Below are 18,358 nucleotides of genomic sequence, written 5' to 3'. Positions count from 1 at the left end.
CTGGACATGGCCCAGTCCAGAAGCTCTTGTGTGCTCAGCTAATCCCACAGCGTGGGCAGCAGAGCAGGGGGGGATTCTGCCCCTCTGTCCCCTCAGGTGAGACCCCCCTGCAGAGCTGCCTCCAGCCTTGGGGAACCAACACAGGAAGGACATCACCCTGTTGGACCAAGATGTGGCTGAAGCACCTCAGCTATGAGGAAAGGCTGAGAGAATCGGGATTGTTCAGCCTGGAGAAGGGTTTGGGGTGACCTAACTGCAGCCTTCCAGCACCTGAAGGGAGCCTACAAGAAAGATGGAGAGAGACTATTTCCAAGGACCTGGAGGGAAAGGACAAGAGGGAATGGCTTCACACTGCCAGAGGGCAGGGTTAGATGGGATACTGGGAAGGAATTCTTCCCTGGGAGGGTGGGGAGGCCCTGGCCCAGGTTGCCCAGAGAAGCTGTGGCTGCCCCTGGATCCCTGGAAGTGTCCAAGGCCAGGGTGAACGGGGCTTGGAGCAACATGGGATAGTGGAAAGTGTCCCTGCCCATGTAAGGGGTGTGGAACTGGATGATCTGCCTTGCAACCCAAACCATTCTATGGTTCTATGAATTCAGGTCAGACTTCGTTCAGATTTTGAACAAAGTCTGACCCTCACTTCACCTCTAAGACCCTCTGCTGCAGCTGCTTCTCAGGCACTTTATTTACAGCAATAGGAAGAGCTGCACAAAAGCAAAGGCCAGTGAGCTGTGAGCCCCTTTCTGTAAACTGTCCCTCCTGATCCCACCTTCACAAATTCATTCTGGATACAAAGCCCTTGTGGAAATCTCGGACCTTCGAGTGAATAGATGTCTCCCCACAGTGCAGCAGCACAGTTCAGCCCTGCTTGGTCCCAGTCAGTGACTGGTCAGGATGCTGCTGAGGCTCAGTGAGACAGGCTCTGGGTTCAGGTGTGTCCCAAAGGAGAAGCAGTTCCCACCACCGCCAATAACCAACAACTCCTTCTCATCTGGCAGAAAGACACTGCTATGGTTATGTAGCATTAATGGCCACTCCAGATGCTCCTGAAAAAGGAAAGGAGATTTTCAACATACAAGACTTCACACGGTTCACTGTATCACCCATGAATGTGGGCAAAAAGAGACAGACTGAGAATACAGGAACAAGGAACCCATGAGGTATAATCCTCCAGTACACCCACCCACCCCCCAACTTGCAGTTCAGTGCTTTTGATGGGAGACAATGTCTTGGTAATCCTTGAAATGCTTTCCAAAAAGGGTGACACCAGTCACTTTTTGATTCAATGGAAACCTTTAGCATTCCTGGCCTGTGGCAAAGAGTTCCAAAGCTTACTATGTAACTGGGAGGTTCAAAAGCCTAACGAGTGTCACTGAAGCCAAAGCAAACAGCTCATAAGCAAAGGCAGCTACCAATCCACTCACATGCACTTATTCAACGGAAACAAAAAAGTTATATTCTTTTACATACAACTTTATTATCACCCTACCCACCCTCACTGCTGTCCAACAAGGGCAGCCTATTTTATCTAAAGGATATGAGGCCCCTTACAACTTCTGCTACAGAGAGTAACTAAAAACTAAAGTGCATTTGAGCATGCTTCATGCTGTATGCCTCCAAGAACATGCTGTAAGGTCAGTCAGGTGCACACATACTGTCCACTAGGACCTGTCACAAATTCCAGTTTCACCAAGGACAGGTTCCATATGTACAGCTATCTAAAGACACTTGTTTCTTTATGTAAAAGAAATAACTTGTCAAGCAACAGAAAGTTTTCTTATAGAATTACAGAATGATTTGGGATGAAAGGGACCCTTAAAGGCCATCTCTTTCCACCCCCCTGCCATGGACATGGACACCTTCCACTAGTCCAGGTTGCTCCAAGCCCTCTCCAACCCGGCCTTGGACACTTCCAGGGATGTAGCAGCCACAGCTTCTCTGGGCAACCTGTGCCAGGGCTTCACCACACTCCTTGTAAAAAACTTCTTCCTTATAGCTAGTTTAAAGCTACTGTCCTTCAGATGAAAACTATCACCTCTTGTCCTATCACTACAGGTCCAGCTAAAAAGTCTGTCCCCATCTTTCTCATAAGTCCCCTTTAGGCACTGGAAGAGCCTCTAAGGTCTCCCCAGAGCCCTCTTCCTCCAGGCTGAACCGCCCCAACTCTCTCAGCATATCCTCACAGGAAACATGCTCCAGCTCTCTGATCATCTTTGTGGCCCTGCTCTGGAACTCACTCCAACAGATCCATGTCTTTCTTTTACGCCAGACAGTATTATCTGAGATGAGGGCTACTCACACATGCAGACCAAGTTTTGCCCAGAGTGTGCCAAAATCCTGCCATGTGACACCACCTGTATGACTGTTCTTCAGTGATTCGTACAAGAAAGTCACAGAATAGTTGAAGTTGGAAGGGACCTGTGAGCATCATCCAGTCCAACCATCCCTTTTCAAAGCAGGCTCCACTATAGCAGGTTGCTCAGTACCCTGCCCAGTCAGGTTTTGAACAACTCCAATAATGGAGACACCACAGCCTCTCTGTTCAGTGTTCAATGACCCTTACAGTAAACTTTTCTTATGTTTCAGTGGAGTTTCCAGTATTTCCATGCTGTTTTTTCTTGTATTCCAGGCAGTAGCTATACCACACTGCAGTTTCCACCAAGAAGTTCTCAATGAAATTATACCACATACCTCCATAAAGACTCACTGAGGCTCTGGTTTGATCTGTTCCCTTCCTCCACAGGTATCCCAAAGGGACTTGATTTGTGCCCATTTCAGTTCTACTGCCCCTGTCTGGAACAGAGCAGCTCCATGTCCTCCAGTCTTCTGCCAGGCAGTGTCTCTCTCTCTCTTAATACTGTTATGTTCTCTGTACTGGTAAAAGCGCTTCAGAATCAAATTCTACCTCAAACAGGGAATGTTTATTCCACTCCCAGCTTTGCCGACTTTGCTTTCTCTACTCAGTTTCAAGGAACAGCTCTAAAGTTATCATCTTCCTTCATACAACACTGAAAGAAAAATGTCAGTACTTACCACATTAATCACATAGTCCAAGCAGAGGCCAGTCATTAAGTCAAGGACAGTGATGCCTGGCACGGAGGATTCGTGAAGCCACACTCCACCAACGAGCAGCAGCTTTCCTTCATGCACATGTGCAGTATGTGAATACCTGTGGGTTCAAAATGAGATTGAACCCCATTAGTAAGGGAGGTTGGTAGAGACAGGCTGAAGATTCACTGATGAATGCTCTAAGCATCCTGGTCTAGTTGAAGATGTCCCGACTCATTGCAGGGAGGTTGGACTAGATGGCCTTTAAAAGGTGCCTTCCAAATAAAACTGTTCTGCGATGCTATGAACGCATTCTGCTCACCTTGGGATGAGAGGAGGGGATGTCTCTACTGCCTGCCACTGAAAGCCATGTTCAAGCTTCCTCAGAAGGAAAACTGAGCCCAAGGGCTGCTCAGCTGCTCCCAGACCTCCTGCGATGAGCACTCCTCCTTCCCAGCTGCAGGCACTGTGAGAGTGGCGGCTTTCTGGGACTGGACCCTCCACAGCAATCTAGAAAAACACAAGTCCAAGGCTGCAGTTTGCCAAGCTAAGTGTCTTCTTAATGCCCGGGCTTCTAAATGACTTTTTCCTCTGTGGTTGAGTTTTTTGACACCCAACCTTATCCACATGTTCCTCTAGAGACTGCTAAATACAAGTGCTTCCAATTACACTATCTCAAATATTTCTCTGGGCCTCAGAATATTTAATATAATCAGACTTTAGAGGGTTTATTTCTGCACATTTATTACAGGTAACTTTATTTGCATTCTTGCATGCTGCTTTCTGCTCAAGAGACACACCTGAGAACCCTGAGTTTGTTTCCATTTCCATAGTGCACATGGACTATGGCAGTGACCAGCAAAGCAGGTGATCAGTGGTTCAAACCACAGAGCAGGATAACAGGCTGAATTGCAGGACTAAAACACAGAAAAAAACCCCTTCAGTGCAAGTACTAAAGGAAAAAATGTAAGATCAGGTGTTTAAAGAAATATCATAGCAAGCAAGTGGTGGAGGAAAATTCGGAGGCCACCTTGTCCATCCCTTTCCCCTAAAATAAATGAAACTATATCTATTATCATCTGCACAGATGTCTATATAATAGTTACTGAAAGTCTGCAGTGACAAGAATTTCTTGCCTCTTTAGGCAGTCTGTTGCAGCACTTGGCTAGCCTAACTCCACAATCAATAGCTTATCTTAGTGTCCAGTTGATTCCCTGTAGTACTCAAAGTAAAAATGGAGAACAATTTTTTTGTCTTCTCTGCAGTGATATTTTACATACTTGAAGATTTATTTCTATCTTGAATCTTCTCCAGACTCAACAGCTACAAGTCCTTCAAAACCCTTCCCTTGTGAGGTACATGATTACTCTTGTTGTGTACCTCTATCCAGCTGTATCGCACCCTGTCCATCTCTTTCAGCAATCACCTTTGGGTATTTTACAAGAATTCTGCTGGGAACATTGAAGAAAATAAAAGGAGCAATTCATGCAGCTTACAGATAACAGTCCTGGTTACATATTTGAAGACAGAGTTTAGGCCTCCCACAACACCATGATATTGCTTACTCATGTTTAGCTTGTGACCTCCTACAGTTATGCATCTCTCACCCTATGATTGTGCTACGTAAAAGGTTGGGCTCAAAGACTCAGAGTAAATGGGGTTATATCAGGCTGGTGACCAGTCACCAGCAGGTTCATGAGAGGGGAACTCCTCTAACTCAATTTCCTTTTATGCCATGTTCAGCAATCTAGTTGACTGAGGGAAGACAGCAGATGTGGGAGTGGTTTTGATTTTAGCAAAGCCTTTTATACTGTCTCTAACAGTATTCTGCTGCAAAAACATCCGGCACACAGCGAGATAAGGCCACGATGGGAGAGGTCAAAGACAGACAGAATGTTCTCAGTAGCATCCAGCAACAGGACAAAAGGCAATGGGCACAAACTGGCATACAAAGAAATCCACTTAAACATAAAACCCCTCACATTGTACTATCAGGGTCATCAAGAACTGTCTGTATTCCAGTAAAAAGCAGGATGTTTAGAAGTCAGCTCTCACTTGAATCACCATGGAGTACATTCTTACCACAGTGCTGGAGAGTTCTCGAGTGTGCAGGAAATACCAATCCCCAAGCACAGGCTCCAGAGCAGAGTGGCCCCCATACACGAACAGGTACTGCTCACCTACAGAAAGAGAAACCAGGTGAACAGGGAAGTTAGAATCCGGTATGTCACCAAAGCAAAAATTTCTGTCTACATAGAAGGGAGGCTGACTGAAGACAGAAATTAATGCAGTCAGGCAGAAGCTCTATATACTATTTCTATAAGACATCCTGCAACCTGATAAACAACTCCAGACTTCATCAATAAATACAAGAAATTGTTTCATAGATACTGGAACTACTCTTGTACCTAGATCTTTTATAAGACACGTGGAATCACAGATTCACAGAATATGCTGAGTTGGAAGGAACCCATAAGGATCATCAAGTCCCACCCTTAGCCCTGCACATGACCATCCTCAACACTCTAAGAACCTGCACTCCTCATGTTTGTGGTCATTCAGAAGATCACATCATCCACTTACATTATGTAGTTGCTGAATGGTTACGGTCTGGAATGTTTAAGGAATGGAAATCACACACTCTAGTCTCAAAATGAAGAGGGCACATGCTTTCCAATATACCTAAGGGACTCAGGGAATGGAATTCTAGGCAATGGAAAAATGACTCCTGTAGAACTAATAAAACTAGAAAACACTAAGTATCTAAATCACAGCAGCTCAAGGACATCTATTCATCTCAGGAAAACTGATAAATTCTCATAACACAAACGTGTATTTGTTAATATGGAGAAGCCTCAAAAAGGAGGTTAAAAAGGGTGCAAACATCTTTGGATAGATGTCAAGGACGTGCATTCACTGCACTATGCCCTGTCCTTTCACTCCTTGAGAATGGACTGTGTCACTAACACCAGGGTTGGTCACTTCCTTCAGCTACAAAGCAACATCAAGGCAAAAATAAGATGAAACAATACAGTCTGACAAAGACAAAAAACAGTGTAATATTTATAAAATTTTACTTACCCATTTCACATTTGCTTCTTTGATACAAAATTCTGACTGGAAGGCTGAACTCTAAACTACATTACACTTTTAACTAAACATTGCTCCCCAAATGGAAAGTATGCTCCAGACTAGACTACCAATTGCTTAACAGTTCCCTTTTGCTCCTCTTAGAGAGCTCCCTGTCCACTGGCAGGAATGGGACAGCTTAGGAAAGGACAGCTTTCACCTCCTGAATGCTTAAGTTTTTGCCCCTTACAGTCAGGATCTTTTACTAGGCCAACCTTCAGCTTGCTACTGCAGGACCTGATTCTAGAGCCATTCACAACTACTGAGTATTTGTCAATTCCTAGTAGAAAAGTAACACTTCTGAGGCACTTCTGGATAAAGAGTTAGGAATTCTGCTCCAAAAAAATATCCTTTGGAGATAGCAAAACTTCCTTCTGGTGTGATCAAGAATGAATAACTTCAGCCATAAATGATCTCAAAGAATCAGTCTTCCAGAACAGATTACATCCCTAGGTTTCAATTCCACTTACCACTGCGGGTTATGTAGCATATGAAACACAAAATTACCGCATTTCGAGTGCCAAGATCTCAGAGCCTCTTTTAATTTCTTTCCTACTGGCAGGCTTGAGAAGTGGGTCAATATGAAGTTCAATAAGACTGAGTGCAAGGTCCTGCATATCTATGGCCATTTCCACTCTTTCCAGGCTTTTTACCTTTGAATGTCACTTCAGTTGTGCTGTGTCTCCAACGCAAAGTTGCTGGTTCAGCAGCAGGCTGCAGATTTACAGGCTCCACTGCAATGTCATCTGGGGCTGAAGCATTATAGGTTTCGGGGAACTTCAGCCACAACATTCCCAAGCCTGCACTTGATGGGGACATTCGTCCTCCTACCACCAGGGCCAGAGTGTCCGAGAGACAGGACACAGTATGGTACAACCGCCCACCTGCAGAGACACAAACCCCATGGTTCACACAGATGGTTTTTCCAGGAAATTTACAGAATCACTTAAAAAATCATAGTCCAGTCATTCCCCCAGCAATGTCACGGTCACAACTAAACTATGATCCCAAGTGCCACATCCACGCAGCTTTCAAATCCTTCCAGGGATGTGGACTCCACCACTGCCCTGGGCAGCCTGTGCCAGGCATGGACAACCCTTTCCTTGGAGACATTTTTCTCCATATGCAACCTGAGCCTCCCCTGGCATAGCTTGAGGCTGTTTCCTCTTGTCCTGTCCCTTGTTCCCTGGGAGCAGAGCCTGACTGCCCCCCAGCTCCCCCCTCTTGTCAGGGGGTTGCAGAGAGTGAGAAGGTCCCCCCTGAGCCTCCTTTGCTCCAGGCTGAGCCCCCCCAGCTCCCTCAGCTGTTGCTTCATTGGGATTACAGGAGTGGTGGATGAGGAAAGGGCAACATACACCATCTACCTGGACTTGTACAAAGCATTTGACACTGCTTGAGCACAACACCCGGTCTCTAAACTGGAGAGACATGGATTTGTCAGATGGACTGCTTGGTAGTTTTGGAATTAGCTGGATGGTCTCACTCAGAAAGTCACAGTCAGCATCTCAGTGTTCAAGTGCAGACCAGCGGTGAGTGGTGTCCCTTAGGGGTCAGTACTGGCCCCAGTACTGTTTGACATCTTTGCTGGTGACAGGGACAATGAAATTGAGGGCACTCCTGGCATGCTTGCTGATGACATGGAGCTGTGTGGTGCAGTCACAGGCTGAAGGGAAGGGATGGGGCATCCCGAGAGACCTGAACAGGCTGGAGAGGTGGGACTGTGCCAATGTCATGGAGTTCAACAAGGCCAAAGTGCAAGGTCCTGCCCTTGAGTCAGGGCAATCCCAGTACAAATACAGGCTGGGCAGAGAACATATTGAGTGCAGCCCTGGGGAGAAGGATTTGGGGGTGTTTGTGAACAAAAAGCTCAGTATGCCTTGGCAGTGTGCGTTTGTAGCCCAGAAAAACCAACCATGTCCCAGGCTGCATCAAAAGAAGCATGGGCAGCAGGTTGAGGGAGGTAATTCTCCCCCTCTATTCTGCTGTTGTGAGACCCTACCTGGAGTTCAGGTCTGCTGCCCCCAGCACAATAAAGACATGGAGCTGTTGTAACAAGTCCAGAGGCCACTAAGTTGATTGTGGGGCTGGAGCCCCTCTGCTCTGGAGCCATGCTGGGAGAGTATGGGCTGTTCAGCCTCAAGAAGAGCAGGCTCCAGGGAGATCTCAGAGCCTCTCCTAGTGTCCAGAGGGGCTCCAAGAGAGCTGGAGAGGGACTTTGGATGAGGGCCTGGAGGGACAGGACAAGGGGGAATGGCTTCCCACTGCCAGAGGGCAGGGTTAGATGGGATATTGGGAAGGAATTCTTCCCTGTGAGGGTGGGGAGGCCCTGGCCCAGGTTGCCCAGAGAAGCTGTGGCTGCCCCTGCATCCCTGGAAGTGTCCAAGGCCATGTTGGATGGGACTTGGAGCAACGTGGGATAGTGGAAGGTGTCCCTGCCCATGGCAGATGGTGAGAGTTAGATGATCTTTAAGGTCCTTTCCATCCCAAACCATTCTATGCTTCTATGACTCTAGCTCTGTTCCCTTCCCTGGACACGCTCCAGCCCCTCAATGTCTCTCTTGCATGAGGTTCCAGAACTGGACACAGCACTTGAGGGGCCTCAGCAGTGCCCAGTACAGGGAGACAATTCCTGCCCTGGGCCTGTGCCCACACCATGGTTGGTACCAGCCACATGCCACCGGCCTTCTTGTCCACCTGTGCTCATGTTCAGCCCCTGTCAATCAACACTTCCAGGTCCTTTTCCAGCTTTCCAGTCACTCTGCCCCCAGCCTGGAGCACTGCATGGAGTTGTGGTGATCAAAGAGCAGGACCCAGCATTTAGAATTCAGACCCTTCAGATCTCTGTGACTGCCAGCATCACTGTGCTCGGACACCACTTTTTCTAGACATTCTTTCACTTTTAGCACAAAGGTATCTCCCTTACACTTGCCATCAGTGTGGGAACTCACCCCATCTTTTATCAGGATGTTTCTTTGTCACACAGCCAGCTTTCCAGCAGCCTGCATGCTTGCTCAGCACATGGAAATTTCTCAGGCGGCAGTGCTGTCCATCCTCCTCCCCAAAGCCTCCAGTGGTGAGAATCACGTCGGGTTTTATAAGAACAGAGCGGTGACCGTAACGCCTCAGGCCAGGAATTCCTGAGAGCCTTGCACACACTGCTGCAGGGACACTCCCAGCCATTCCAACAGGAGCAGCACGATGAGGAACTGTAAGCCAAAGAGAACCAAAGAACTTATGCACAAACACAAACCAAGTGAGAGATAATGTCTGCCATCTTTTCAAGATGATCTTTTCAAGAAGCAAAAACTGAGAAGCAAGTTGACAGAGCAGACAGACAATGTGACATGCCCTAGAAATCAGGCTGTAATGGTTAAAACTATCACTGTGCCAACTTTAACTTCTACTTACTGCTCACTCAGCTCCTTACAGTTCTGAGACTGCTTTCATGGGGTGGAGGTAAGACTGGCCAAGAGCCTGCAGTGTCCTGAGCTGCTGCAGCAAGATATGAACCACTGCAGTGCCTTCAAAAGGAGCACCTGTCTGGTTAAGACAATATTTGGCTACATGAATGGCAAAGAACAGCAGAAAAAGGACAAAAGCCAGGAAGATGATTTCAAAGTTTCTTGCTAGATTTTGATCCTACCTTCACAAAGCACTGAAATAAAGTTCTGAAGCATGACAAATGATCTACATTAATTCCAATGGTCCTTCTATAAGAGAATATTTCCAGTCATCTAAATACCTCCTCTCTAAATACTATACCCCTTAACACAAAACAAACTCTCAGCACAGGACTCTGGCTCACCAACACATTGTACACATTGTTTTCTTTTAATCAGTTTGGAAATTTGCATCTTCTGTGATTTAATCAAGAGCTTTATTCTTGTCTTATTAGAGATGATGAGGTGGAGGAGAAGTGGATCTCAGTCCATTTTTTGTATGCCATATTCAGAAAAATTGCCTGCACTGAACATTGTTTACCACAAGACCCTACTTTATCATTTGATGAAGTAAGAAATTCAATCTCTTTGGGCTTACATGTCTTTCTAAAGATGGATCTTTTTAAGACTGTGGAGTTTTTTCATATCAGAAAATATACTTACCATGATCTGTTTCAAAGGTTTAGTACTTGCACTCTCTTCAACAGGGACTCAAATCTACCTGAGAGGATAACTGGGGGCATTTACTGGTATTAGAGACATACCTTTTGCATTCACAGTAAAAATATCTAATCATGAACATTTATCAGACTTTGAAGGCTTTTGCTATCAGATTTGAATACAACAGAGACAGCAGCAGAAAGACTCTACTTCTGTCTCTAATGAATCAAGTGTCTTGGCTGCAATAAAGTCCATTAAGCAAAGGGACTTTAACTTAAGGATAGATACTACACATTTAGGAGCCTTTAAGGACTTAAAGCCTCACAAGGACCAGTGACAATCACACAGTATATGTAACCACATGCACATTCATTTAGCTTCAATTTCACATTTCATGTTTTCAGACCTAATCAAGACACAATACTTTGGATTCAGTGGCCTTGCTGGCCTCAGAAATGCCATCCTCCCCTATCCTTTTTCAGCTGCTTTTCTTGCTCCCTAGAACACAGACTTCAACTTTCTGTTGCAGATAAAACTACTTGTAGTACCCATCTGTGAAGACTAGTGATATGAAACAGGTTAAAAATAACCTTCTGCTTTCCACCCTGAAAAAGGAAGAAAGCAGCTAAAAGCAGGAATTTTTTGGACTGCTACTGCTGCCAAATCCTTATCATGGAAACAGAGTCTTGGTCTTGGCTTTTCCCCAGCTGTACCACTTTTCTCCCATCTAAAAAAAGTGACATACAGATTTAAAAGCATTTCACAAACAGAAATACTAAGGTACAATTCCACCCACATGGGATAACAAAGCAAAGCACAGCTTCATGACAGGCTCCTGAGTGCTCTGCTGGACAGGGTAGTAAGGAAAACAGAACAACGTTTTGGGAGCCAGAAGGAGAGAACGGTTTAGAGAGCCATGTATGGAGGCAAGCAGGAATAACTTCAAAGGGGAGATCCCAAAAACAGCAGGAAGAGCAGGGTAGGCTGGCATGTACTGGGGGGGGCCTATGTATAGACAGAAGGAGGTGCTGTTCAGACTGGAAAGTTCAATAAACTCAAAGAATGGAACTGATCAGAACCAGCAGTGTCAGGCTGTGGCCCTCAACAGCATTTTTAAAAGGGTGGAGAAAGCTACCAGACAGCAGCATCCCATCTGCCCCTTCCAGAGTTTCACTGTCTCCTAAAACCCCTCAGAGAATAACCTGCATGAGATAAAAAAATACTGCAAAATTAGTTGGACTGTACCTGTCACACTGGGTAACAACGGAGTCCAGGAAGGTTCCATCCCCTTTGATGCAGTCAACACAAAGTAATGAGAACATTTCAGATGCCATTCCTGTAGCAAGTCCAAAAGAAAGAAAAAACAAAACCATAAAACAATCCCCCTCAAAATCTTAAAGCAAGAAGCAGTAAGGATCTCGGAACAGCCAGGGTGATCAAATCAAATACCAACCCAGTCTGGCACTGTTTCCAACAGGGGTCAAAATCAGAGGTCTAAGGCTGAATCTGAGAAAGAGAAGGTGTGTAAATACATTCCTCACTTCAATCTTCAAAAATTTACAGCTCAGTGATCTTCTAAGCAAGAAGCTGGGTCTTTTTGTTGAACAATCCTTGGTGGATTTCTCATCCATGAATGCATCCACCTGCTCTTTGAACTCACAAACTTTTAACGTGTCCAACATGCTGTAGGGTGTTGTTCCTACAGAGTTCCATAGCTTAACTATAAGTTGCATGAGGAAGCTTTTCTTTTCAGAATCAGCTTCCCTTTATGCTTCCCAATTCTGATCCTAGAAAGAGTGAGGGCTCTATATCAGAGGGATTAAGGTTTCTTAAGGTTCATGGAATATAAGTGATTCCAAAGAAATCACAAATGCTCAGACATGCAACATGGTCTGTGCTGAATGATAATACAGAAATATAATTTTCATTCTGGCCTTGGAATCATTTTGAGGCAGAAGCATAAGCAACAGGAATATACAGGAAGTCAGTAGCAATGTTAGAGTCCACTCTGGCCTTTATGGACATTAGGGAATTGAGTATGTCCATTCCCACGGGGTGGGATATATTCAGCCAACTATACAACTACAAAGCATAAACATGAATTTAAAAGGCAAAATAAACCCCATTATCAGCATCATTGCCCCAGCCTTTACTAGAAGTAAAAAGCATCTTTTGAAAAGTGGTATCCAGAAATTAATGTAAATACCAAAAATGGAAGGATCCACTATTAGTCCCTAGGCAAATTATTCCAAAAATGTCTCCCTCAGCACTAAGTCTGTATTTTACATTTCTTACCTAATTTGACCAAGCTTGTTTACAGTAAGACCTGGATCTTACTTAATCTTTCTCTCAAAGGCTAATTGTAGAGCTCTCTGTTATCACATCATTTATTCTTATGCATGTTTCCAGCAACAATATCAAGTCTTTACTTTCCCTCTGTATGAGCAATGGCCTTGATCTACAACAATTCTTGGACACATTTCTAAACCACTTTGCAAATCTGTCAGCACTTTCAGTCATTACTTTTGCATTCACGTAGCAGAGCAGATCCTGCATGTTGGCAAAATAAATGCAAGCATATTAAATCATTTTCATACTGCAGCAATTAGATTTCTATAATTATAAGCAGGGAACCACAAAATCAAAAGGGAAACTTTTAGTAAGCATTTCACAGGATACTTAGCTCAAAATTACTCACTATCTTGCACTTACCTTCACTTCTAGATTTCAAAAGGTCAGAAACTTTGCCAGCAGTTAACATAAAAATGGCAAAGAATAAAGTCATAGTTGAATTTCAATCATTAATACAGGAATGGCTGTACAAAGTCAGACCAAAAAATATCTGCAACTAGGAGCCTGTATCCGACAATGACAAAAAATAAAGTAGTCTACAGAAATGGAAGAGAGCAGGACAAGTGCATCTACTTTCCCCAAGAATGGTACCAACCACTTGCAGTCAGGAACCTCACATCAGGTGTGTTTTTATGTAGTCAGTAATCCTTAATGTACTTCTCTTTCATCAAAGTAATTGCCCCTTGAATCCATGCAAACTTTTAGCATCTAAAACATCTTTCATACTACCAGCTAGTTTGCTATGCCAAGACTGTCTCCTTGAGAGATTGCTCACTAAGGAAGGAACATAAAGCTTTTCTAACATCAAGGAGAGCCTTCTTCCCATGCTCCTTGCCTCAGCTTCACCTGGAGCTCCCTGCAGCCTCTGTGTTAACCCAGCTAGACCAGGGTCCTTTCTGCCTCCATGAACACCTGTACTCCAGCAGCCCTGTACAGAACTGTGACCATGAGAAACTGCAGACACCTTATGGCATCAAAACCAGGTCGCTCATCTTTAGAATAAAGGAGAGTTACCTCATACTCATCAAAAGGCTCCAGAGCCTGCACTCTTTGCTGTTCCTCTTCTGGAATACAGCAGGTGAAAAACTCATTCATATCCATGACACTGCACTCAGTCCAGCCCTAAAAGAGAAATCCTTCAAAGTAATCACCTCTGGAAGGACAGAAACTCACTTCCCATAAGAAAATAAAGACCCCAAATTAAACACTTGCATGAGCTGTTAAGACTGTCTAGCTGAAGTAACAGCAGCCCAAAATCTGGTGAAAATATATCTCTTATCTCTAAAGCTCTTAAGAACTTAATTTATGACAACAAAAGTCTCAGAGGAACTCGTCATGCCTTAATCCTGTATCAGAAAGTAGGCTGCAAGCTGGTTGGAAGCATCTTCAAATGACTAGACATGCTACTAGAGAAGGCAGTGCCTCAGCCTCAGCCCTGTTTCTTCAACCTGTCACTGGCCAAGCACTCAGAGTTCCAATCTTTATCAGGTCAGTCATGCTTTGTGCAAGCCCTAGAGAAGCAGGTGCTTACCCTTCCCAAAAAGCGCCTCTGCTGTGCCTCACAGTCAGGGTACTGTGCCAGAGAGTGAAGTGCAGAGTTCAGCTGGCTGAAATGCTGCTGCATGACACGGCCAAAGGGGTCCTCGGGGTGCACCTGCTCATAGAGCAGGAAGCAGGCCCGAGGGAAACGCTCTGCTGCCCACTGAATCAAGGCATCTGACCTGTGGGGAGGCTGTGTGTAAGACATTAAATAACTGAGGGCTCCCCCATCACCACACAGAGGCAGCACATCTTCCTTCAACACCACGAAGCTGCTATTGAGGCATCCTGACAAATGGCAATACACAAATGAGAGTGCTGTACTGGGCACTTAGGAACATCTCCTCCCCATCTGCACAGACAATGAGGGGATGAGAAGAACAAAACAATTCTCTGAGAGAACAAAATCACTCATTTGAGATTTTTCTTTTTACTTCCCTCCCTTTTAGGATATTACAGGGACATCAATTACACCATCACAATGATGATATAAGGAGCTATTTGGGACTCCACAGAATTCCCGAGGCTTTAGTTTTAAGAGAGCAGGTCTCCCAGCCCAAGGTGATGGATACAGGAGGAGAACCCAACTGACCTGCTGTTCTCCATGTAGGTGAGCACCACCTCTGCAATGAAGAGGGTGGGGATTTCATTGTCCAGTCCTGCTTCCTCCAGGGCTCTCCCCAGCTCAGACAGGTCTGATAAATCCACTCCCAGTAATTTATAATCCTCTCCAGAAAAGGTAATGGCTCCTGGGAGACAAAAATGATGCAATCTCACTACAGTGCTGCTGCAATAATGAAAGCAAAAGGGATAAACAGGAAAATAAAACCCACAGGCAATCACTCATAAGACTGTGTCTATCAACTCTATTTCCCTGGGACACGTACAGGAAAATCCCCATCACTACATGAACCATGAAGGGATAGTGCCAAATGATCCATTAAATGCAGATCTAAAACTCTGTTATTCCTAATGCAAATTTCACCTACAGATTTCTCATAGAATTATTACATTTACTATAACAACAAAACTTCATCATTTTTACTTTAAGAACCTTTTTCTAGAACCACTGTAATTCAGAATCAAACCTTAAGGACTCTCATTTATACACCTTTCAGTTTAGGCTAAGAAAGCACCATTGTTTTGATAGAATGGTTTGCCTCACAACCAGAAAACCCTTCTCAAGTTTCTTAGGCTTGGTTTGCTAAATAGATTTCACTTCTGTACAATGGCACTGAGTCCTCAACTCACACGTGCCAGCTTTGCAAACACCAGGCCCTGACTCACAGATCATCATCCTCACAAGTTCCAGTTTATGATCTGCAAGTATTATCATATCTCTGTACTCCACCTGAATATGATAAGCTATGGTTTGTTGACCTTTTCAACCAAAACCAAATCATTGACAAAGCAACTTTCAACTGTTGCTCCTTGACTGTTTGCTTTGTGCCTCCAAGAAAAGTCTGGCTCCAACTTTTCTACCCTCTCCCAATAGGTAGCTGAAGACTGCAGTAGGATTCACCTCCCTCACAACCTCCTCCCCTTAAGGCTAAACAAATCCAGTCGTCTCAGCTCCCCTCCAACATCACCTGCTCCATCATTTCATCACCCTCATCACCTCCCACTGGACATGCTGAAGTTTGCCACTGTCTTTGTACCAATGAGCCCAAACCTGGGCACAGGACTTCAGAAATTGTAACAGAAAGAAACGGACCTTGGTTTGATACAATCAGCTCCTGACAAATCCACCCTGGCAACTTCTTGTTATCTCCTAATGCTTAAAAATTATTTGTTTCAATGTTTTTCATAAAATGAACACGCGTTTCATTTCCAGTTTCATAGTTGCCCCACTATCATCTCTCACTTTTTGAAAGCTGAAGGTATGTTTGTCTCTTCTAAACATTTAGTATCTAAAAACCCTTCCATAAATACCATACCTAATCCTTCCCCTGCAGTGTCTCCCACCAGTGCTGACAACTCTTCCATTCTTTTGATCAGTGTAGCTTTTTGGCACACCACATTTGGAAAATCCACCTCACATACCACAGTGTGATGCAGAAGACCCATGTCCTTCAAACGGAAGTATAAGGAGTCAAAGCCAGCACCCAAAGACAGGACCTGCAGAGAAAGTGTCAGAAAAAGTTATGCTCAACTCTAGCAGCATCCTGAGCATCTAGGTGTGAAAAATATTCAATATTATCTGCAGAGTGACAAAATCAGGCAAAATCCTCCAAGAGGCAGAAGAATTTTGTGTGGATATTGCCCTCTTCCAGATATTTCTGCCAAAGTGACACATGGAGATCCACAGTAGTGCCAGTCAAGATTCTCTTGTGCCCTCCCGGGAAAGGATCCCAACAGATGCACTAATGAGTTACTGAAGTCCCCAGATGCCAGAAAGACTTTTCACACATTTAGTGGAACTTGCCAGAACCCCAGAGAAAACGCACCTGTGTCCTGGGGTGGCTTTGTGTCTTCAGCAGGAAGTCCTGGACACAGTGATCCACAGCCCGGGCGCGGACGTAATAACCCCTGCCGACAGAAATTCAGCTGGAATCACTGTCCAGGAACCTGAGTTCTCCAACACTGGCATCTTCCATTTCAGAAAAATAAAGACTATTTTTCCTTTCAGCTTCTACTCAATAACCCCTCATTTACAGACCTGCGCTGGGAGATGACTTTGTCATCTCTAGAGCTTCCTAATAAATACAGATGTCCTGCACTCAGTGAGAGCATTAACCATCAAGACTATGGATAACCCACAGAAAACGTGCAGATATTCCAGCTGGACCTGTTCTGTTTTGCATAAGTAAATATTCACTGAGTGAAAATGTAAGAATCCAGAAAATGAGGATGCTCCCCGCAATGCAGATGGGCAATACCTGAGCTCCTGCCCCAAATCACATGCTATAACAACAAAATGAATGAGTGTGTACAAATGCAATGAGAGGGGAACAGAAAAAGGAAGAGAAGCACACTCAGGAAAGGACTTCTGTTCTCTGGTTTTTGAATAAATGGAACTAAGTTAGTCTAACTCCTGGGAAGTGTTTACCATTTCCTAGTCTGTCAGGGACTGATGCCTTTTGTTCCTTGGCATTCTCTTTTAGCTGGTTTCATTGTATATCCACCTGGCTATACCCCAGCTCCTATTATCCCTTTAACAAGCATGCTTTCATCTCCATGCCTCGCAGGGACAAATATTTCACCAGATAGTCTAAGATGTCCCAATATTCATGATGACAGTGTTGATAACTGCAACACACAACCCCTTCTATGAATTGAGCTTGGCCTGCCAATGTTGTGTGACAAATCAACACAGGCTCAGCTTCCCGACTTGATGAGCCACACCTGTCTTTATAGGCCTGCAAGCTTCTACTTGAACACCACTCTGTTTTTTTGCTCTGAACGAAACTCCTTTGGCAATTCACAGTCATTTGAATTGCTTTAAACTATTCGCCTCGAATTATGTAAACTCCACGACCACATCAGCCTAGAACCCTTTGCACACACACATTAAAACATGCTTGTGTCTTGCAAAGCTCTGGAGAAGAGCTCCTGGTGAGACACCGCATATTCAAAAGATAATCCTGCTTCCCAGAACCACCAAATACCTTACTGAAATTGTAACGCTCAGGAGAGTTAATGGGAAAACTACTGATGTACTCACACTAGTAGAATGTTTTCAAATCTTAAGTAGCTTTCAGCAGCATTAAATACTGGAGTTAGGAACCAGTCTGGTGGCACATTTCACTGGGGACAGAGCAGCCAAAAGCCCCGCACAGCGTCCCCTCCTCACCGGTGGATAAGCGGCGCCCGCCGGCGCTGCCGCCCCGCCAAGAGCCGCAGGAACCGGTCCTGGATGTAGCCCCGAGCTGCCGCCGAGCACTTGCTGACGGCACTGCTGCCGCCGGTGCCCTGGACCTGCCGGGACAATGGCACGGCGCTGCCGCTTCCGACCAACATCGGGATGGGGGGGCCGGGCAGCGCCCAGGGGGCTCCGAGCGGAGCGGAGGGCACGACAGGGCCCGCCGCCCCAAACCCCGCTCTGACCCAGCCCCCGGGCCCCCGAGGGTCACTCACACCCGGGGTCACTGACACCGGGGTCACTCACTCCCTCACACTCACACCGGGGTCACTCACACACCGGGGTCACTCACACACCAGGGTCACTCACACACCAGGGTCACTCACACTCA

At 45.2% G+C, this 18,358-nt stretch overlaps 1 protein-coding gene across 3 annotated transcripts in view; it reads right to left on the bottom strand.

Annotated features, from left to right (window-relative positions):
* Positions 1-503: 503 nt before the first annotated feature.
* LCMT2 (leucine carboxyl methyltransferase 2) overlaps positions 504-18,358 on the bottom strand; it is an 18,262-nt gene continuing 407 nt past the window's right edge. Inside the window, exons 2-14 of one of the 3 annotated variants that reach the window (XM_027708928.1) lie at positions 17,959-18,083; positions 16,613-16,694; positions 16,103-16,283; positions 14,758-14,914; positions 14,158-14,347; positions 13,641-13,748; positions 11,520-11,610; positions 9,123-9,380; positions 6,828-7,058; positions 5,128-5,225; positions 3,368-3,555; positions 3,031-3,166; positions 504-1,043 (exon numbers count right to left, since the gene is read on the bottom strand). In XM_027708928.1, the coding sequence (XP_027564729.1) occupies positions 876-1,043; positions 3,031-3,166; positions 3,368-3,555; positions 5,128-5,225; positions 6,828-7,058; positions 9,123-9,380; positions 11,520-11,610; positions 13,641-13,748; positions 14,158-14,347; positions 14,758-14,914; positions 16,103-16,283; positions 16,613-16,694; positions 17,959-18,083 (2,013 nt within the window). In that variant the 3' untranslated portion in view covers positions 504-875. Of the gene's footprint in view, positions 1,044-3,030; positions 3,167-3,367; positions 3,556-5,127; positions 5,226-6,827; positions 7,059-9,122; positions 9,381-11,519; positions 11,611-13,640; positions 13,749-14,157; positions 14,348-14,757; positions 14,915-16,102; positions 16,284-16,612; positions 16,695-17,958; positions 18,126-18,358 lie in introns of those variants that run through there. The other 2 variants (XM_027708927.1, XM_027708929.1) reach the window with 2 other exon arrangements.

Source organism: Neopelma chrysocephalum, unplaced genomic scaffold (assembly GCF_003984885.1).
Source record: "Neopelma chrysocephalum unplaced genomic scaffold, ASM398488v2 Primary Assembly neopelma1_96630, whole genome shotgun sequence".
In the NCBI taxonomy this organism is placed as follows: Eukaryota; Metazoa; Chordata; class Aves; order Passeriformes; family Pipridae; genus Neopelma; species Neopelma chrysocephalum.
Note: the sequence above shows the minus strand (reverse complement) of the source record. Positions and strands in the feature narration are given on the sequence as shown.